Source organism: Zonotrichia leucophrys, chromosome 1, assembly GCF_028769735.1.
Source record: "Zonotrichia leucophrys gambelii isolate GWCS_2022_RI chromosome 1, RI_Zleu_2.0, whole genome shotgun sequence".
NCBI classification, from domain to species: domain Eukaryota; kingdom Metazoa; phylum Chordata; class Aves; order Passeriformes; family Passerellidae; genus Zonotrichia; species Zonotrichia leucophrys.
Window position 1 is genome coordinate 107,000,608 of NC_088169.1, and position 21,219 is coordinate 107,021,826.

At 39.3% G+C, this 21,219-nt stretch overlaps 1 protein-coding gene across 4 annotated transcripts in view; it reads left to right on the forward strand.

The window, feature by feature from the left end:
* The window catches only part of ROBO2 (roundabout guidance receptor 2), a 1,045,391-nt gene that overhangs the window by 633,750 nt on the left and 390,422 nt on the right, over window positions 1-21,219 (forward strand). For all 4 annotated transcript variants that reach the window (XM_064726845.1, XM_064726828.1, XM_064726854.1 and 1 more), the window contains one exon: window positions 12,271-12,597. In XM_064726845.1, the coding sequence (XP_064582915.1) occupies window positions 12,271-12,597 (327 nt within the window). The remainder of the gene's footprint in view (window positions 1-12,270; window positions 12,598-21,219) is intronic.

Here is a 21,219-nt window from a genome sequence, read left to right on the forward strand (position 1 = left end):
CTCTCTTTAGCCGAGCTAGTTACAGTTGACTGTTACACTAGACCTGTGTCATTTTCCTCAAGCTTGCTGCTGCTTTTAGCCTAAATGAAATTTATTGGGCTTTGTTTTACAATAAACCCATCTTCATAAATCTAGCAGTGTAGGCTTTGAAGTCCTGCCTTGATCTCTACAGCTAGCTATCACTAACAAGCCTCCTTCCCACATATTAAATAAGGTACAATATATTTCATTTCATGTAATTGCATAGCATTATGGCTAATGACCAAACTTTAGCTATCCCATTAATAGTGGGAGAAAACTAAGAAAGTCCGTGTGTATGCACCTCTAAGATCTTGGGTGGAGAAATGTGTGTGGAGGAAGAGTGCTGTACTTGAAACACCTGATGTGAGGCATGTCCTCAGGTGGCTGATGACACAAGTGTTGCATTTTAAGCACATTTCTCTTACTCTAGAAGACAAATATTTGGGGTGTTTTTAACTCTGAAAGGTGACCCAAAATTGAGTTGTTTCACTGAATGGGAAAAAACACAAAAGGAGAAAAAATGCCTGTAGAATAGTTAACAAATAGACCAGGACTGTGAAGGAATGGAGTTACATTCCGTTTTTAGCCACATTTGTCTGGAAATTAACATGAGGTAATGCAAGGACTTTTCACTGTGTCCTTCCCCAGGTGCACACAGAGGAGTGAGGCAGAAAGGCTGTGCTAGGATAGTCACACACAGAGTGCAGACACTGGCAAATGCTCCACTTGAGCACCTCTGTAGTGTCAACCTTAAACTTTTCCATGCATTTTCCCATATATATTTGATTTGTTGTCCTTTGTGGCAAGGAAGCTTTGATTCTACTTCACTTAAAAAGCTGACTGTAGCTGCAGTCCTTTAGTTATTAATCAGAGAAATGTTAGATATAAAAATATGCTCGTGCTCTGTTTTTGGAACCTAAAATGACAAAGGCATCTGCAAGGGTGTTCCACACTATGCTTATATGATCTGGAGGAAACAGATTCACTGCAAACTAGTTTTGCAGGAGAAAAGGTTTTTTTATCATGTATGAGGGTTTTTTATTGGTTGAAAATAAGTCATTAAAAAAAAGATCCCGTCTCTTGAGAATTTTGATTTGTACCTCTAAGCGGAGAGTGTGGTAGGCATGGGCTGGCAAGAGGTTGGAAAGGAGCAGAGCTGGGACAGCTGAATCAAGATGATCAAAGGGATATTCTGTGCCATATGTCATCATATGCTCAGCAATAAAAACTCATGGAAAGGAAAATAAAGGAGGGACATTGATGGTTTTGGCATTTGTGTTCTCAAGCAACAGTCCTGCATGCTGAGGCCCTGCTTGCCAGGAAGTGCCTGGACATCTGTTTGCTGATGAGTAGTGAGTGAATTCCTCTTTTTTGCTTTGCTTGTATCCACAGTGTTTTCCTTCCCTTTTAGCTGCCATTATTTCTATCCACAAGTCTCCTGCTTTCCTTCTACTTTCTCCCCATCCCATGGGAGAGGATGGTGAGTGAGCAGCTGGATTTGGCTGTCGTTTGGGCCAACCTACCACTGTTAAAAGGTGGAATTTTATTTCCTAAGTTTGTCTAGACAGCATTTGTTATATTTGCTAAATATAGTGATTTAGAAGTCTAAGGTTGAAAAGGTGGAATCTATTTCCTCTGTATTTTCTACTTACTTCCTCTACTTCTGTTTTCAACAATTTTCTTGCTTACAGTAAACACTTTGAGAACTGCCTGGGAATTTTTGTTTGTTTTGCCTACTGTGCTGCCAGACACTGTTATTTCTGTGCTTCTGCATAGTGCTGTGTGATGGTAGGAAAACACAGAGTAAATAAGTTACACGCTGGAAAGAAGCTCTCAGAAGGTCACAACAGTCCCCTTGCCATTCCACAGCTCTGAGAGGTGGCTGTTTATCAGTAATACATGCCCCATTAGTAAAATCAACAGAGATCTCCATAAAAACAGGATAGACAACAGAGGTTTCTGAATCAGTGTCTGCAACTTCACTGTTTGAAAAAATCTCCCTCCTTTTAATATAGAAAGGGTAAAATAGAGCTGCAGAAAAAATCTGTGAAATGCATATTCCCTGAAAGGCGAGACTCTTCCACTACTAACAGCAAGGGCCAATAAAACCTCTCACTGGACCTGTGCCTTCATCCTAAAGTACTAGAAAACATTTCCCTAATTTTTGCCATCTTTAGGTGTAAATATGTGGAACAGAAAAGGTGAGAGAAAAATCACTGAGGGCTGCTTCAAAAAAAACCAAGATCCGTAAGTTGGCACAGATACTGGAGTGTTTGTTTGTTTTTTGTCACCAGGCCCATGAACATTAAATCCCATTTTGGCTGCAGAAGTTGCCGAGTTGTGTTTTGTTATCTAATGGGACAGATAACTGGATGGCTTCTGAGAAGGAGAAGGAAAAGAGAAAATATTCACCTTGTAAATGGAGTTGATGAACTTTTTTGGATTAAAAAAATGTAATTTTATTAGCTACAGGTATAATAGTAGCAAAGTAAAAAATAATCTTAAAATACAAATGATGAGATGAGTAAGGAATTATGAAACATGTATGGAGAGCAAACAAAAAAGAAAGGGACAAGGAAAAAAGTATGTTTTGTTGTTTTTTTTTTTTCCTGGGGTGTGGGAAAGACACAGAGGAGAGGATGTTGGAGCAGAGGAGCTCCAAATATTCTCCTAAAAGAAGATGCTCTCTCACATTATATATATTTTTTTTAATATATATATATATTTATATATATAAAAGTATATATAATTGTGCTATCCATACATCAGGAGAAGCTAGAGTTAGGACACATAGACGTTTGTGCACAAATTTGAATTTTGTGTCAACTTTCCCTTTTTAGCAGTGAGAATTCCTTATACAAAGAGAGTCAATAATATGACCTTCAGATATCGGTGTGATAACCATTGAAAAACTGGTGACATTTTGGTCATCAAACAAAACAAAATGCAATATTTGCAGTAAAGTATTTACTTTTTAAATATGGGAAAACCAACCAAACAACAAACCCAAACACTAGACTTCTAAATGTATAAAAAGACAAATTCATGTTGTAAAGCACTAATGTAAAAATTGTCATCTTTTGTACTTGGCATATATGAGGTGTTTATAAACCTGACCTATGTTGGCTGAAATAGCATGTGACTGAATTTTCTGTAGAAGTTGTGTTTTCAAGCATTGGGGAGCTGAATGAGTTTTTTAAATGGCAACTAGCAAAAGGTGAAATGAAGGGGCAGTTATAAACATACCCCAAAGTCTTGGAGTGCCTGTACTTGTTCACCTGTTTCTTTTTTGTTGACATAGGTAGGAGAGATAGAGCTTGTGAGAAGTTCATGCTAATTCCAAAAGCCTTCCACCTTTGAGCATGTTTACTTTTGAGCTTATATACTCAATGTGGAGCTAGAAAAAGTAGGATTAGAATGTTTCTGCACAGAGCTTGATCTATGATTTTGTCCATGGATATTTGAAAAAAGTTTTCCAAACAAGTTGAAGCTTCCAAAGAGAGTCTTGGAAAAATCACAAAGATGTAATTTGTAGATTGCAAAACCAAGATATTACCAAGAGTTTTTGATATGCTATACTACTTTAAATTTTACTGAGAGCTTCACTGCAAAATGAAGAGTCATTGCCTGACAGTTACTTGGAACTTTGTGAAAGGTTTCTTTAGAATGTTTGGGTCAAGTTTTAAGTAAAGTATTGATATTGTGTACTTTTAATTCCCTAGACATTCACAATTGGTGTAGTTCAGGGAATTTCTGTGACCAGTGTCAGCAGACAACATAGTGCCTGCAGGATAAAATTCAGAACATCAAAGTTGAAGTACCTGCTGTGCTTATAGTAGAAATCCTATTGTCTTCAAAATATTATTTTAAGACTGCTTTAGATGGGTGAATTGACTTACAAATGTAGTCTGATTTCACAGATTGTAGTGATTTTATTCTGAGAACTCTGACTCATGGTTTGTGGAGGGATCTGGACCCAGTTGTCATTTAAAAGCTTTTTTATAGCTGCTTTAGCTTAACACTGTTAAAATTGATGTGCTTTTCTAATTGCTCCTTTTTAAACCTTTTAAATGTATCTTTTAATGTTGCTTTGGATGGTCATTATCATCTATCAGTGGAAAGCTTTAGACTTTGGAGAGCCTGTGGTTATCAACCCTTCTATGCAAAAGCAAAGTTTACTTTTCTAATGGGCCATTGGTTTCTCCAGGTATCAGGGAAGCTGCAAAGCTTCCCTTTGCCAGGCTGATAAGGAGCCATTGCCAGTTCTCCAGTGCTATGATAACATGCCCCTTGTACAATAAATTACCATGCTGTCTGTAAGCAATATCTGCTTTTTTACCTTCCATCCTTGACCTGAAAATAGCTGAAGGCTGTTTTTAGAGTCAGGTGTACACTTATGCTTTGCTGTGTTAAATTCCAGAGTGATTTGGAAAAGTTCCCAAGGGAAGAGCTGTTGTGCTTGAGCTCTTCTGGATGAAAAAGAGAAATTTTTTTTTTTATTTTGTCTTTGATGCTTTTGTTATATGCTGTGTGTGTATCATAGAATAATTTGGATTAGAAGAGACTTCTGGAGGTGACCTGGCACTTGCAGGTGTGTGTGTGTGTGAGTACATTGTGTAAATATAGATGAGGTATGTATATACACACAGCATATAAATGCAGAGACATATACACACACATACACATAAACATTGTCCTTTTTGCTTTTCACAGGTGGAAGTGCTCCTCTTCTCTACTTATCTTCATTTCATAAAGTCATTTTTATAATCTTATTTAGAGTCAGTGAACATTAATGAAATCCACACTCAAATTGGAGCAACTATTCTAGTTTCAAAACCTAAAGCTTTTTTGAGAAAGGACCTTAAAGTGAAGCTAGTTTGGGTTTGCTGGGGTTTTTGTGTGGTTTTTTGTGTGTATGTGTGTGGGTGCTGGTGTGTTATTAAGAATTGTTGTGTTATTAAGCAAATAATTGCCTCATCTTCTTTCAGGGAGCATAGATCTGGTAAATATCTTATTTCTTGACTTGAACTCTAAACCATTATGCTTTGCAATAAACAAATCGATGTAACTTTCTCATTGAAGCAGTGACTTGTATTTATAACATCACTTTTCACCTGGGGAAAAAAGATTAATCATTTGCCTGCAAATCTATATTCCAGTTTTCAGGGTTATTGTGCTCGCTCCTGCTCTCTTGACTGCATCCCTAACATGCTGCTCCATCCCAGTCAGTGTGCTGGAAATAAATTTTAAGGTGCGGCAAGGCTCTGCAAAAAAAGTGAAATGTGACACTCAAATGCTTGTATGTGATGAGAAACCAATTGAAGAAAAGTGAAATAGAGTAAAATACTTTAAGCCTTTATGTCAATTTTGGAATGCTTCCCCTGAAATAATTTTATTTAAGGAAAAGGATGCTTATACTGTGGCGTTGGATTATTATCCACATTAAGAAAAAAAAGGAATTTTGTTTACAGTGGTTTTTTTTTTTTAGTAGTAGAGTTGATTACACCTTGTTTAGCAAAGTCAGAGTTCCATACAAGAGAAACTTAATGAAATCAACCTTCCAGTAAGATTTGGTCAATGTTTTTAATGACAGTTATTGATCTCTCTTGTCAGCATTTTCTGCTCTCCCTCTTGGCAGGCACACTCTATAGCAAAGGTGACTTATCTGCAGGCACATGTCCTGGGGAAGTTAGGATATGTTGTTTAATGGATTAATTTTGCTCAAGGAAAAGCTTTCAGAGGACCTTGTCATAGCTGACACAGCTTTGAACAAAAAACTTTACCTTGGAAACAGTTGTATCACTGGAGTCTTTTCCCATCTGCCAAATCTCAGAAGGGGGGAGAGACTGTAAAGTATAAATTTTCAAAATCCTGTCCTTGCCACGTCACTTTGCCTAGAGGAATGCACGTTGAATAATCAGCCTTCTTCCAGTGCATCAGCCTGTATTCCAGTTGAGTTTTCTCATTATCTTGACTTTTTTTTCCATGTTATATTTTGTTTGAACTAAGATGTGGCTGACTGGCTCTCTTCCTGAGATCTCAGCTTGCCTTCAGTCAATTCTGTGCCTAAAAGGGTGGTGAAAGCAACAGACTTCTTCATTACATCAAACAAATGTGTGCAATAAGTGTTTCTGATGAGTACTTCTCTTGTGAAACGAGGCATACAAAGAAGAGGGAAAATGAGCAGTGACTGTCCTTCAGTAGATTTAACTAAGTAGCTGTGGGGTTGTCTTTGTAGAGTCTGCATAAGTCAAAAAAAGAGCTGGAGCTCCATGTGACAGATCTGATGTAGCCAGAGGAGATTCTGCAGACACTTCTGTAGCTGTCCATCCGTTTAAAGCACATCATTCTTTTAATTTGATTTTAATGCCTTGCTTTCAGTTTCATTTTTTCTTTCTTGTTGCAGTGAAAATAAACCAAGATTCTAGCATCAAAGAAGGTTCTTTGGCATTAAATATAACTTTGGAGCTGTCCTTCGTGTAGAATCAAATGTACACAGGGCCTTTTCTTGCTGTATCTCTGTCTTTCTCCTGTAGGAGATTTATTTTTTCCTATCACAGTTTTGCTGTTTGTCTCCTTGATAAACAGTCCTTTTGCTCTGTCTCAGGGAGAACATGTGTTGTTGGCAAACTCTTGGAGGGAATGCATTCAAAATGCTATCAGAGGCATGAAATAACTAATAACTCATGTGAGGAGCAGCTGAGGGAGCTGGGGCTGTTTAGCCTGGAGAAAAGGAGGCTCAGAGTGACTTTGTCAATCTCTGTAACTTGCTGAAAGGAGGGTGCAGCCAGGTGGGAGTCCAGTCCCTTCTTGCAGACACCCAGCAATAGGAGAAGAGGACACAGGCTTAAGCTGTGCCAGGGGAGATTCAGGCTGGACAGGAGACATTTCTTTACAGAAGGGTTGTTAAACATTGGAATGGGCTGTCCAGGGCTGTGGTGGAGTCGTCATCCTCAGAGATGTTCAAGAAAAGACTGGATGTGGCACCACAATCTAGTTGGTAAAAGGTTGGACTTGATTATCCTGGAGGTCTTTTCCAACCTAAAGGGTTTTGTGGCTGTGATATATTATGAGTTTGTCTTTCAGGTCCATCGTTGCAACAACTTCTGTTGCTCCTCCTGGCAATGCTTACTTTCTGAACTTAATATACAACACACCTGTTCAGTGTGACCTGTTAGAACTCCTGAACTGGAAATATTTCAGATATATGAGACAATGTAAAACATCGCATCCCATTTTAAGCATCCCTTTCACAGCAGTAGCATGAGAACAGTAGGGCAGATTGGAGAGTAGGTAAATATCCAAGTATATTAAAGATATGTGTTTGGAATGTTAAAGGAATCATATTGAGAGCCTTGAGGAAGGATAGAAAAGGATTAGTAGTCTTGGAGGTCAGCTGAGGAAGAGATTTTCTAATATAGGAAGTCAGGTAGGTAAAAGTTGGAAAAGAGTTAGAGATGCAAATAAATGTGATGTCAGATGGTGACAGGTGCTGATAATGTCAGAGGGGGGAAAGAGAATTTTGAGGAGGCTCTTCAAGGCATTTCAGAAATCTGTATTGTGAAATACCAGATCAGAGTGTTAACATGTAAACTAATGCAGTATAGTTTTTTCTTTAAAATTGTTCAGTGGTTATAATGCAATTGCTAGCCTGTCTCTTAGCTACCTCTGGCCCAGTAGCCAAGAATAAACATTCATGTTGATTTGAGAAATGAGTTAAATGTCTCTGAATTTAGTCTGTACCATTGCTTTTCTGGTATGACAGATCATTAGCTTTGTAGATGCTTATTTAGAGAGTAGATTTAATAGATTAAATCAACATTTGGTCTTTATGTGAAGTAAATTAAAACTAGAAGAATATGAAGTGCAATAAATGAAAGTCTCTTCCTAGAAATTTGAAAGACAGTGGACTAGGAGGACTAAAAAGTGACTTGCCAAATGCCTTTTTCTGTGGTGATTTTTGTGTTAGAGAGCACATAACCCAATTGAAGCCTTCCAGGCCCTCCCACCTGAAGGGAGCCTGCAAGAAAGATGGACAGAGACTTTGCAAGGGCATGGAGTGACAGGATAAGGCAGAATGGCTTCAGACTGAGAGAGAGGGTTTGGATTAGATATTAGGACGAAATTCTTAACTGAGGGTGGTGAGGCACTGGAACAGATATTCAGAGAACATTCAGAGAAGTTGTGGATGCCCCATCCCATGAAGGTTGGACAGAGCTCTGAGCAACCTGGTCAAGTCATAACAGGGGGTTTGGAATTAGATGATATTTAGGCACTCAGACCATTCTGTGATTGCTCTTAGGACAGGGATTGCATAGTGACTCTGAGGAAATGCAGTAAAAAGGAATGCAGTATTGACTCTCTGCTTTTGTCTCCTTTCCTACTTGCACCTGCGTGCCTACAGCAAATCTATTTCATTTATTAATAAAAATTCTTGCATCCAAATAATTTTTTAGGGTTATTTGACTGTAGGATCAGCCAGACTAAACTGAAAATAATAGGCCTTCTGCTGATAATGCTACCAGTGTAGCTGTAACCATATTGTACACTGGGTCCCTGAGGAGACTTGTGAGGAAGTCTGAGCATATAAAAGCCAATCTGTGAGGCTTGGTGGTAGTTGTGGGGAAAACCTGCCTTAGTTGGCACCCTGGTGTTGAAGTGGTTGAAATGAATGAGTGATTGTTGTCTTTTACACTTCCCAAAGGAGTAGTCTTGGAGGTGATTCTCAGGGAATTTCCTGTCCAACACATCTGAATTAAGTTAAATGTGTGGAGTGGAAGAGCGGAGTGTTGACACCTGAAGTACAGGCTATGGGTTTTTTTCTGCTTTTGTCAATTTTCTTCACTTTTCTTACTTTCTTTCTCTACCTTGATTAGGAATATATAAATATATAAATTCATAATACAGGAAGGACAGTGTAAGAAGTATTGGTGAATATATTTCAGTACATGAGCTGCACAGGGACATAAAAGTAACTGGAGTATTATTTTGCTTTTTGGTGACAAGATGTGTCCCCCAGCAGTTTCTTTTTTCTTGGTTCTAATATAAGGCTGGAGTTCTCCTGTTCAGTGTCCTGACCTCAAAGGGCATTAGCAATGATTGCTGCAGAAATGATTCACATAAAAGTAGATATGAATGCAAATGTTCTTTACTTATGAAGTGACAGTTTATGACAAATCTATAATGTCACCAGTTATTATGAGAACTACAGTGTTTCCCATCAGTCAGCATTTATCAGGTCAGCAATTGTTAGTAGGCTCTGGTATCTGAAAATGAAAGCTGTGTTTGTTGGAGTGACAAAACATTATATTGCAGGATCTTAGGCAGTGTAAGTTCAGAACTTGATGTTCAGTTTAAAGTGAAGATTAATTTAACCACACATAAACATGCCACAGCACATCATTAAGCTGGACATGAGCTGGCAGCCTGGAAAGCCAAACATGCCCTGGGATAGCTCCAGAGCCCTGTGGGCAGCAGGGCAGGGAGGGGATTCTGCCCCTCTGCCCCCTCTGCTGAGAGCCCACCTGCAGGGCTGCATCCAGCTCTGGGCTCCCAGCACAGCAAGGACAGGCACCTGCTGGAGCCAGCCCAGAGCAGGCACCAAGGGCATCAGAGGGATGGAACAGCTCTGCTGGGAGGAAAGGCTGGGAGAGCTGGGGTTGTTCTGCCTGGGGAAGAGAAGGCTTTGGGGTGAGCTAACTGTGGCCTTCCAGTGCCTGAAAGGAACCTAAAGGGGAAAAAGGAGATGTTCCCTTCATATGGAGAGAGACTTTGCAAGGGCATGGAGTGACAGGATTAGGAAGAAATTTTTAACTGTGAGGGTGGTGAGGATTGGGAGAAGGACCATAGCGCAAGAATCAAAACTGGAATCAAAGACCACTTGTGTCTGTCTCTTTCTGATAAGCCAACAGTGTCTGAGACAGGCAGTGGTGCCAAATTTCTGGTTTCCTTTGTTATTTCTAAATCAGCACAACCTTTGGGAATGCATGTTGGTGCTCAGTTCACGTTGGAAGGAGGGAGTTCAGTGTGCTCCGTGAATGATCCTGTGTGTGCGTTGCTTCTGCCCTCCTCTAAGTGCCTGATGAGGGGAATTCCTTGTAGTCCTGGATAGCTGAAGGTGCACCCAGCCATCACAGAAATGTGTGGTCTGATTCCCCCCTTGAAACACCTCCTGAGCTTTTCTCCTTGTACATTGGCATGGTCTTGGCTGCTCACATCTCTGCCCTCTCTTGTGCACAAATTGCTTCATTAGGATGGAGTGAGTAAACACCAGATTTGTGATAAACATCAGTACTGAAAAGGAAGAATCAGCCCTATTGGGACCTCAGGAGGCATTTTTAATTGGGTTGTATAAGGATAAACTTTTTATGGGAGAAAGCTTTTTGCACAGCTTTAAACATGGCCTGTAAGTCTGTGTAGGATATACTTTTAGGAGTCCTGAACACTACCAACAAGCCTTTATGTACCAGAAAACTAATATTTTGGATTTATGTTTCACATTTCTTGCTACTGATTTTGTTACCCTGTGTTAAGCATTTATCAAAATTCTATCTGTTCTCTGCCTTAAGTCCCTCTCATGTTGCAGAAACACCTCAGCTTTCCTTTTCTTCCTAATATTGTTAATAGAAATTTCTTAAAACAACTAGAGGGGTTTTGTTTGCTTTTTTGACAATAAGCAATGAATTAAGTTGTTAGACATGTCTGGACGTACAAATGTTTCAAATCAGAGTGTGAAGTTGGCTTTTTAGTCCCATGTGCTGTCTGATATTTCTTTAATGGTGATTTCAGTCTTTTTTGATATTGTGTATGAGGTCATGGACTAGGGTAATTTTTAGCTGGAGATTCTCCTATTAGAATGTTTTTGGTCAGTAGAAGTGAGAATAAAATAGATAATTCTCTTCCAAATGTCCCATAAGTTCATCTATGCTTAGCTATAGATTATGGGGTTTTTTTCATGTACAGGCATTGCAGATTATGGATTTCTTTGCTGTTCTGGTAATAGAATCTGGAAGCCACTGAAAGAGCCAATTTGTGCAAAGCAATGTAACACTTAACTGCAGTGGCAAGCCTTAGCTTAATGACCTGAGTGTTAGTAAAACAGAAGTCCAAAGGTGGATTCACTCTGTTGAATGGATCCTTATGCCTTTCCTCATAACTTTTTAGTAAATGAGGCATTGAAAATATTTTAAAGTATGTAGAGCCTAGACTATAATTAAGACATTTGCTTTTCTACCACTCAGTAAAACTGCTGTTCAGAAAATTGAGACAAATGTTTCACTAAGCTGCATAGGCTGGTTTACCTTGTATTTAAGAAGTGCAGACCAATTGTAGCAGTGTTGGCAGCTCCACTCAAAGGATTTTCAGGATCCATGCTAGAAAAATTATTTTTGAGGCACCCACTGCCGTGGCTGTTGCAGAAATATTTTTCCAGTCTAATGTAGTCTAATTAGATATGCAAGAGTGGAAAGTGTCTGTGGAATTAATTCCACCATTAATGTAGAAGGAAGTGTTCAAGGTAAGGTTGCATTGGGCTCTGAGCAACCTGGCCTAGTGGAAGGTGTCCCTGCCCTTGGTAGGGGGCTGAAATGAGATGAGCTTAAAAGCCCCTTTCAACCCAGGTCCTTCTCTATGGTTCTCTGGTTATATTGTATTTATGTGTGTGTATACATGCAATCCTGAAACTGAAAATTTCAAAAGTGAGCTGACATTTGAGATTTCCCTTTTGGCTTTCTTTTCCCTCCTTGTCTTTCCAAACTGGGACTGTTTGTTGAAAAGGGCTACAAAGTGTACATGTTAAACTGCAAAGAACTGTTAACTAATGGGGCTAGTAAGAGACTGTGGTTTTGGATCTCCTCCTATTGAATCTGGCAGATTAAAGGATGAGAAGGCAGTAGCTATGAGGGGAATCTGGAAGCACACAGTGATCTAGCAATTAATGTATATAGGAAGATTATCAGGGGAAAAAAAAAAGATTGTCATGCATGTATGTGTAAGGGATCCTCCTCTAAGCACAGTCTGTATCTGGTATGGGTTTGATAACACTGCAGAGGGTTATCTCTGTTAGTCCATCTCAGATTTTTAGATAGAAGAGTATCTGATACAGTCTGTGATACCAGACAAAGTAATCTCAGATGTTCTAAAGGGTTTCTTTCCTGTTTTTGTGACATTAAATGAGTAACATGCGAGAGCTCTTTGTGGCACCTAAAGCACAACTAAATTGCTCTCCCTTCCCTCTGTTCTTTTCCTCAGGATCCCGTCTCCGCCAAGAGGACTTTCCACCGCGGATTGTTGAGCATCCCTCAGACGTGATAGTGTCCAAAGGAGAGCCGACCACCCTGAACTGCAAGGCAGAGGGCAGGCCCACGCCCACCATCGAGTGGTACAAGGACGGCGAGCGGGTGGAGACGGACAAGGATGACCCGCGCTCCCACCGCATGCTGCTGCCCAGCGGATCTTTATTTTTCCTGCGCATCGTGCACGGGCGCAGGAGCAAACCCGACGAGGGCAGCTACGTTTGCGTAGCCAGGAACTACCTTGGGGAGGCTGTGAGTCGCAATGCGTCCCTGGAAGTGGCATGTGAGTAGTTTTCTTTTAGTATTCTTTGAAACTTCATGGTGGCTTTTATGCTGTCACCCCAGCACTTCCACACACTTCTGGGAGATAACAGATGGGGATAAATGCAGCATTTTGTCATGAGCTGTTGCTTTTAGTGAAGGCATTTTCACTTGTGTTTGCTCAGTAGCAGTGACTGAACAGAATAAGTGATTTATACTGAAATGAGGTTCTAGCCAGAGTATAATCATGATTGGCACGAACGTGGACAAAAGATCACCTTCCTCTGAAGAATAACATGGACAAAGGATAATCTTCTTCTGAAGAATAATCTGATTTTTAAATGATGTCTGGAGTTGGTTATACTGGAACTAATGTGGAAAAAATACCTATCATTTAATCTAAGGTGCGCTGTCTGTTTCTCTTTATCTCATAATCTGTTATGAGAGAAACAGAAGCAGACAGCATCTTGGTGACTCGTGTCCTGTACTGCTGGAAACCTCAATATATGCTCCTCAATCATAAATTTGACCCTGGCCTCATTCATTATGTGAATGGCAAGTGAAATTGTTGGCCATTTCTCATATCATCCACAGCAGTCTTGGTCTTTATCGATTCTCTTTGTCTTAACAGAGAAGTCACAGGGCTCTTTCAGAGCCCACCTGGCATGAGTAGTCTGCTTCCAATAGAGTTAGCAGATACATTCATTATATTCACAGCAAACAAGCTCATCAGACATAAAATATAACCAGTTGCAAATGGGGGTTTTTGCTACTTAGTTATATGGGTTGACTCAACGTGGATCTTTTTATTCAGAATGTGCATCTTTGCCTATAATTGTGTTTTAATACATTTGAGTGCTCTCTTCTTGCTGGGCTTGAGTTTTTCACCTACAGCTCTTCATCTGAAAGTAGTTTCCCTAAAATGTGTTCGAAGTAGGGCTCTAGAACAAATATGTATTGCTTAGGTGTTAAAGAATGGATTTAAGTCCACAGTAGATGGTATGTTTAAAGGGAGGAAGCATACAAGAGATCTGTGTTCCTAATGCAGCACCTAATGCACCACTTTCTTAGCTAATATGGTGTGATCTTGAGGATTCTGTTTTCTCAGAAATTGCAGAAAATGTCATTTTTGAAATATTTAAATGGCAGAATAAGGCAAGTAGAACAGACATTTTCACTGCATTTCACCTGTAGTAACCTAGATTCAAAACTGTGTCAAACAAAAAATGAAAACAGTTTTGGCACACTATCAAAGCAGAAGTAAATGTGCCAGTGAATGCATCGCAGAAAGCTTTTCAATTTTGGTTGGTATTTGGGAGTAGAGGAGAAACCAGCTTAAGGAGGGCTGAAATATGGGTGAGTATTACTAGATAAATTTACTGGATTATTTGTGGTTTTGTACATGTGTTTTAACTGTTGAGAAATTTTAAGTGTGACCTAAACACTTGAAATCTTTATTTTAATCCTGTTGAGATTCAGGATTTCCTGTTGAAGTTCAAAGGATTGTTCCAGTTGTACCTTGAGTCATCATATTGAAGTGAATGATTATTTTGAAATTTAAATGTGCTCTATATCTTGTCAGTTTTCACTCACCTTAACTTTATTGACTGCTGCAAACTCTTGTTACACCATCCTCCATTTTGGAGTTTAAATGCTGCAGCTGGTGGCAGGTCAGGCATGAGTCCCATGGGAGATAGTAGAAAATTTTAAAAACAATAAAGCTGTTCTACTTTGTCAGCTGTTTTATGGCAGGAGCAATGCAAATGTGAAACTGAGATCTGAAACCATGGCTGACGTTTTGTGATAACATTGTACTTTTACTGTTTCCATAGCTTTGAAATTTAACTTCCTGAACCCCCCAATTAAATGGTTTAGTAGTCTAAAGCAGGTTCTCCTATTTCACTTCAACAGTGCTTTATCCTTCCTTGAACAGTGCCATGGCTGCAATTACAGAATGGTCTTCATCAAAGAAGAAACATGTAAATAATTACATACACTGCTTGTTTACTTAATTTTAGCAATTCTGCTGTAATTTTTCAAAGCGCATGGCAGTGCTTGGTGTGTATCAAAGGCATCCTTTGGAAGGTGATAGCAAAACTACAGTTTTGCTGGGGTTTTGGTTGTAAATCAGGTTTTCGAGTGGCATTCAGGGAACAGTTGGAGTCTCTTCCTTGTGTTTCTGGTGTCAGCGTTTGTGGGCTGAGGAAGATGGGCAGGTCTGTATCAGCCTCCTTGCAGGCTCAGGAGATGAGTTCCTGGTGACAGGCTGCTGTCAGCAGTGAGTCCCCATTCCCCGGTGCTCAGCTCCTGCCTGGATGCTGCAGCCCTGTCCGTGGGAATGCACACGATCCAGCCTGGCTCGTGCTCTCTGTCGGGGTGTTGAAAACTCTCCTTTCCACACCCAGCCAAGCTCTTTTCATCACCAGGAACAGGGAGGCTGTCTTCTGCTGTCAACAGGGTTCTGGATTCTTATCTGAATGTAGGTGGCCTCAGAGAGTGCCATGACAGCCAAACTGAGGCTTTTCACCGGTTTGAAATGCTTGAGTGTGTTTTACAGTAAAAAACTGTAATTGTTTTACTTTGCTTATTAAATTGGCAGTTGCTAATAATGTGTTCTTGCAACTTTTGAATGATTTATGAAGAAATATCTACTGGGTTTCTATGTAAGTTAGATGTGTTTGTGTTTCTGCAACAATATGATAAACAGTGTTAATTATGATTTATTTTCTTTTATTTCTTTTTTTTTTTTACCTCCATGAGTACCTGCCATAAAAGGAGTGGGATTGAAAGTCTTCTTTCAAAGATGTATCCATATTTATGTGTAAAGACAGAAGTTAAGTTCAGCTGCGACACAGAGAGGTTCAAATCATCTTGAACACAGTCATTTTGCCCTTTGGTTTTTTTAAGGAATGAGTTTTTTCAAGTTGCTGAAAACCCTAAGCTCTTATTGGTTGAGTAAATGTTTACACCTTTCCCAGACAAGAATTTAGGTACCAGCCCCTAAAAACCACATTAGGTATACTTTTAGATCCATGCCTCTTCAGAGCACATGCATACAGTCCAGGACAGGTGTTTTTGTACTAATGTGTATCCTCAGAAAAAAATTGTGCATGCCAGTAAAACTGTGAAGAACTATGATTTGGAAAGTTACTTTGAAAACTGTCATTAACATACTGAATATGCTTTTAGAACATTTTTACTTTTAATTAAAATATCTTCATTCTTGAAGACATTTAAGAAGAAATAGTTGGTATTTAGAAGAAAGAGTTATTATTTGAAGGCACAGTTTAGGATAGATATGACTTATTCTATTTGTTTTAAGACACTAATTCATGGTGTGCTTTGTGAAGATTAATTCTTCTGTAGGAGCTTCCTCAGAAGGAAAAAATACTCCAGATACTACCAAAGAAGTCTTCCAAATTGTATGTGGCAAATTCTCATGTAGTGTTTTTGTTTTACGGTTAAATCATTAAAACCAGATGTTCTAGCCTTAAAACCTCTGTGAGGAGTTGTATTCAAAAGAGTAAAACATCTTTCTTTAGATTTTGTCCTTAAATTGTTTTTAATTGAAATTGAACAAGGGTTGGCATTATTACATGTGTGTTGATGTTCAGATTTTCTTGGGAGAATTTAGAAGTAGGCTTGAAATAGTTTGATCCTTCACCAAACTGTTTCGTATTGGAATGCTAGAAGTCTTAAAGTAAAAGCACTTTTTTTTTTTTACCCATGCTTTAGTTGAGGCGATGGAAGCTGGGCTGTGGGGTTTTCCGGCGGGAATATCGGGAAGCACATTTGCAGGAGCAGCGAGGGTAGCTGGGGTTCCAGCTGGGAGCGCCGGGGTCCCTGCGCTGCCCGGGCCGCTCTGCCCCAGCCGCAGTCAGCGGCAGCCCCCGGGGACAGCAGCTGGAGCTCCAGGTGTTAAATACGTGACAGCAGCTTGATCTATCGACCACTGTTACAGGGGGCTCTGGCCTAAATGAAAATTCATGAAAAATTGATGAAGTCCCCAGATTATTTTTTTTTCCCCTTTCCCTTTTGCAGCGCCTTGCCAATGCAGCGAGGAGACATTAAATGAGGTGTTGAACGCTTTAGTGGCGAGGAGGTTGTGGTTCAGAGGTCAGGGGGGAGGGGAAATAAGACCCATTTTCTACCTTACTTTCCTTTAAAAGCAAACATGAAGCTTTTCAGATTAGTTGGGATTTGCTGCCATTTTAATGTAATAATAATAAAGCTCAGGAATACTCACAAATAGGATTCTTTTCTGCATGGGTTGGGAGCATATGGATTGGTGCAGAAAATAGTGGAAGCCTCTGAGTCATAATTCAATTGAAGAACCAGAAATAGATTGAATTTTGTAATGGCAGTATAAATTTGGGCCTCCATCTTTCTGAGTCTCTGCTTGAACTGAAGTCATTTGGAGAAAGAAGAGGTCTTGCATTATTTATATGCCATAGATTGCTTGGATAGCGGGCTTTGGAACACTCTCTAAACATAATGATCCTGTTTGTGTTAGAGTCAACACTGAATTATGTTTTTATCTGTAACAAGAGAGGTTATAGAAGTACACTGAGTTTAGCATGAAGTCATAGGTGTTCTGCAAAGCAAGCCAAAGCCGCATCTTAAACATGGGAGACAGTAATTCTACAAATAAACCAGATATATTGAAGTGTTCAGTGAATAAAGGCTGAGAGATATAAAATATATGCTATGCAATCACCTTTGCATCATAATGCTAATGGCTATTTGCTGGAGCATGTGCAAGAGGCTGCAATGTGTTCATAATAATGGAGTTAATAATTTCCTATGAGATACTCAGAGTGAAAGAATAGCACAGTGTATGTGACTGTAAAATGGGTGGATGGTTTTTTCCATCTAGTTTCTGTTTGATGTATGATAGTAACACATTATTAATTTTGTTATTGGTAATTTTGAAGTCTGATTTGCTCTGAGGTGTTACTTTCACATGTGGAGAGCATGTCCTGTTACTTATATGTCTCTCCCTCATCCTTCCAAGCAGAGTATGAAAGGTTTTCTGTCTGAGCTGGCACTCTTCTGCTCTCATCACAACAGAATAATCATTGTAGAAATTGGAATGCTGGAGACTGTGGTCTGGTCTATGAGCAATATCAGGACGCTGAAAAGCATCATGCCTTTTCTCATCATAATTTTTCTCTAAGAAGAAATTGAACAAATCATGGCTACTATCACAGCATGCTTAAGGAAAAGTAAATTCCTCTTGTGGAGGAGAACAGATAAAATTGTATCTGATTACATAATCTGGGGAAAGGTAGATTTTTGTAAGATGGTGTGAATACCTTAAACCTTCTCTGTACTTTTGAAGCTTGCATAAGCAATTTCTGTGGACTTTTCTTGTGGATTAGGATGAAACCAGTGGGAACACCATTATTTGACAACATTGCATAAAATTGCATTTCTGTATAGGGCAGTAGTTCTCAGTCACTTTCAGAAATTAAAGAGGTTACTAAATATAAATGAGTGAGGACACATCAGATAAACCAAAACCTGACTTGATATCCTATTGCAAAGTTTTCTTTGAGCCAAAAAAAAAAAATTAGTTCTGCTTATTTACTTTAGTAATCTAGGTTTTGAGTGGTTTTATTTCTTCTGATTTCACCTGAGACAAAAAAGCTACATATTTAAGAAGGTGTGAGTTTTGTTCATGGCCAGAATGAACTAGGATTTTTATGGGAGAGGTACTCTTCATCAGGACAACCTAGATTCTGTTGCTGACACATTTCACACAAACTGTTTAAGTTTGTGCTGCAGCATTGATGCCTTCCATGTGGGCACAAGCAGTACTTCCCACCATCATCCATTAGGATTAGACAAGTTGTCACATTTTTACATCTTCACTTCTTAGCCATTGAACTCCACCTGGGCTTGCAGACTTAAAGGCTAAAAGCGCAAAGGACTCCCTACATTTCAAGTAAATCCAAAGATATTTAAAATTCGATCACTCATAATATCAAGCTGTACCATGCCTGAAGGTTTCTCCAGGCCTTATTTTTCTTCTCCTTTTTCTGATATTTTTCATGCTGTGGTCTTCTTATAATTCATTTTTAGGAGGTATTTGAAGTTGATCTGATTCTGCTTCTAATAATTTCTTGCCCATTCCTCACTTGATTTTTATCGACTTCTTTCTTCCCCTTAACTTTGATTTTATTTTATTTTTTTTTTAAATCAAATGTGCTATTTATATCTCTCTGAATGGACTACCTTAGAAAATGTTGACAGCTAAGGAACAACTTCACAGAAGACTTCAGACAAACTTGAAAGAAATCAGCTCCTGATTGATCTGTCAGTGGGTGCATCATCATGTGCTGATTTTTTTTTTTTTGGCTTGACATTTCTCTGATTTTTAGTTCATATGGGAAGTGAAGGAGAACAAGATAACACTGAATTTTTACAACTCTATTCTATTTGCTCAGGAGCCAATAAGCACTCTTTGAATGTTAATTGAAATATTAGCTATTGGCATATGCTTCATCCATGATGTATTATTCTTTAGTGTCAGGTTTAAAAAAGTACTTATTTGAAGCAGTGCTCAGACTATGACTTGGCAAATTTGTTGTCATCTTAATTCTAACAAGGTTCAGTACTGTGGTAATTAACAGTAATTATCAGGATGAGGTTGATGTTTTACATATACACATCTTTGTCTCTATGTATATATATTGATATAGATTTTTTATTCTGATAATCACCCCATTTTTTGAAGGAATCCTTAACCTCCTCTTTTTTTTTCCCCCTGTCTTTGTTCAGACATGAGCTTCCCTTGCTCTTACGCTTAAAGGACTAAAATTTCATCATAGCTTTGGTGCTACTTGATAAGTTCCCACAGATTTTTATACTTCATGTAAGTTTCTAATACATGGAATTTATGTGGGAAATGAAGTGGTGGTTTTGTTCCACTCTTCTTGCTTGAATATTTCAAGTGGCAGTGATGTGAATGTGTACTGATGGTTGGGAAATGGCTTCATTGTGGTAGAGAAGGGAGGCGTGCACTGTCACTTTCTGCTGTCTCACAGATCTGTTTGCCACTGTACAAAGGGATGTGGAGCTGTAAAGAACTGGGAGTCCTGGATCGCTGAGTTCCTGTACTCTACCCAGCTGTACTTTGTAATTCTGTTCAGAAACGTTTCAAGCTGCAGTCTGAAAAGCAGTTTGATTGCCTTCCCTTCATCCTCAAGCTTGCTCCTTTCCGTTTCTGTTGAAAGCCTGTCTTGGAACTTACGTATTCTAACTGTGAGAAAAATAATTTTTGTGTTTCCAGTGTAAACAGAAACATGCCTGATTTATGCTAGTTCTTGTGATTTTGGAGCACCTCTCCTATGAGGAAAGGCTGAGAAAATTAGGGTTGTTCAGCATGGGGAAGAGAAGGCTCTGGGGATGTCTTATAGCAGCCTTCATTGCTTACAAGGGATTTAAAAGCAAGATAGGGAAAGACTTTTTAGCAGTGCCTGCTGCATTAGGACAAGGGGTAATGATTTTAAACCACGGGAGGGTCGATCAAGAGTAGATATAAGGAAGAAGTTTTTTGCTGTGGAGGTGGTAAAACCCTGAACCAGGTCAGATTCAAGGTCAGGTTGGATGTAGCTCTGAGCAGCCTGATCAAGTTGAAGATGTCCTTACTCATTGCAGGGGGGTTGGACTAGATGGCATTAAAAGGTTCATTTCTTCTCAAACTATTCTGTGATCTGGTTTTTCTGTAGTTGTTTTCTCTCCTTTGTATTTACGGACCACCGTGGTGTCACTCCTCATCTCCACTATTGCTAAGTGAAACAAAAAAAGCTCATTAATTTATTTGCAAAATATTTGCTTGATCCTAGTAGTCATTCATCACCTGTTCTAGTCTGCATGTGCTTTCTGAGACATGAGTGGGTAGATTGGATGTAATCTTTCAAGACTTGCATGCTGTGCACGATGAACTGATGTTAATAACTGCCTTCACTGTTCCCTGATCGATCAGTCCTGTGATCATGTTTAACTTTCCATAAGCATTTGGTAACTCACAGTGATTCTCTACTAATAAGACACAGATCTTTCTCTTCCTCTGTGATGTGTAACAGATGAGCTCTACTGTGCCATGAACTTCCTTGTGATGGGTTTGAGAGAACATGGCCTTGCACTTGCTGTTATTCCACTTCAGTTAGTGTCTCCTATACTAATTTTCAGTGTCATCCCATTCTTCCCATCTAATGATCCTCCTGTTGGGCCCTGCTGGGTTCAGTGACTGATCTTGTATGCCAAAATAGATGTTGGCCTTGGTGTTCAAAATTGGCAGTTCCTTAAACCACCTGCATCTTGCTGGAGGACTTCTCTTCTACTAATTGGACTCAAACCTGCCTGTTGCTCACTTGATATGCAAAATCATTTGATGAAATAAATGAGAAGGAAACAAGTTTCTGTCAGCCTGTGGGGAGATTACCAACGCAGCAGGGCTGAGAACATGTAAGCATTAATTGTGGGAAGGAAGTAGTTTCTTTCTGTTGTATCTCAAAACAAACCATTCATGAGAACCAGAGGAAAAACATCCCCAGTTTAAAGGGGATAAATTGAGCAACAATCTTGCAAAAGAAATTGTACTGGCTGAGCTTGGAATTATTTTTCAGGTCATAATGTA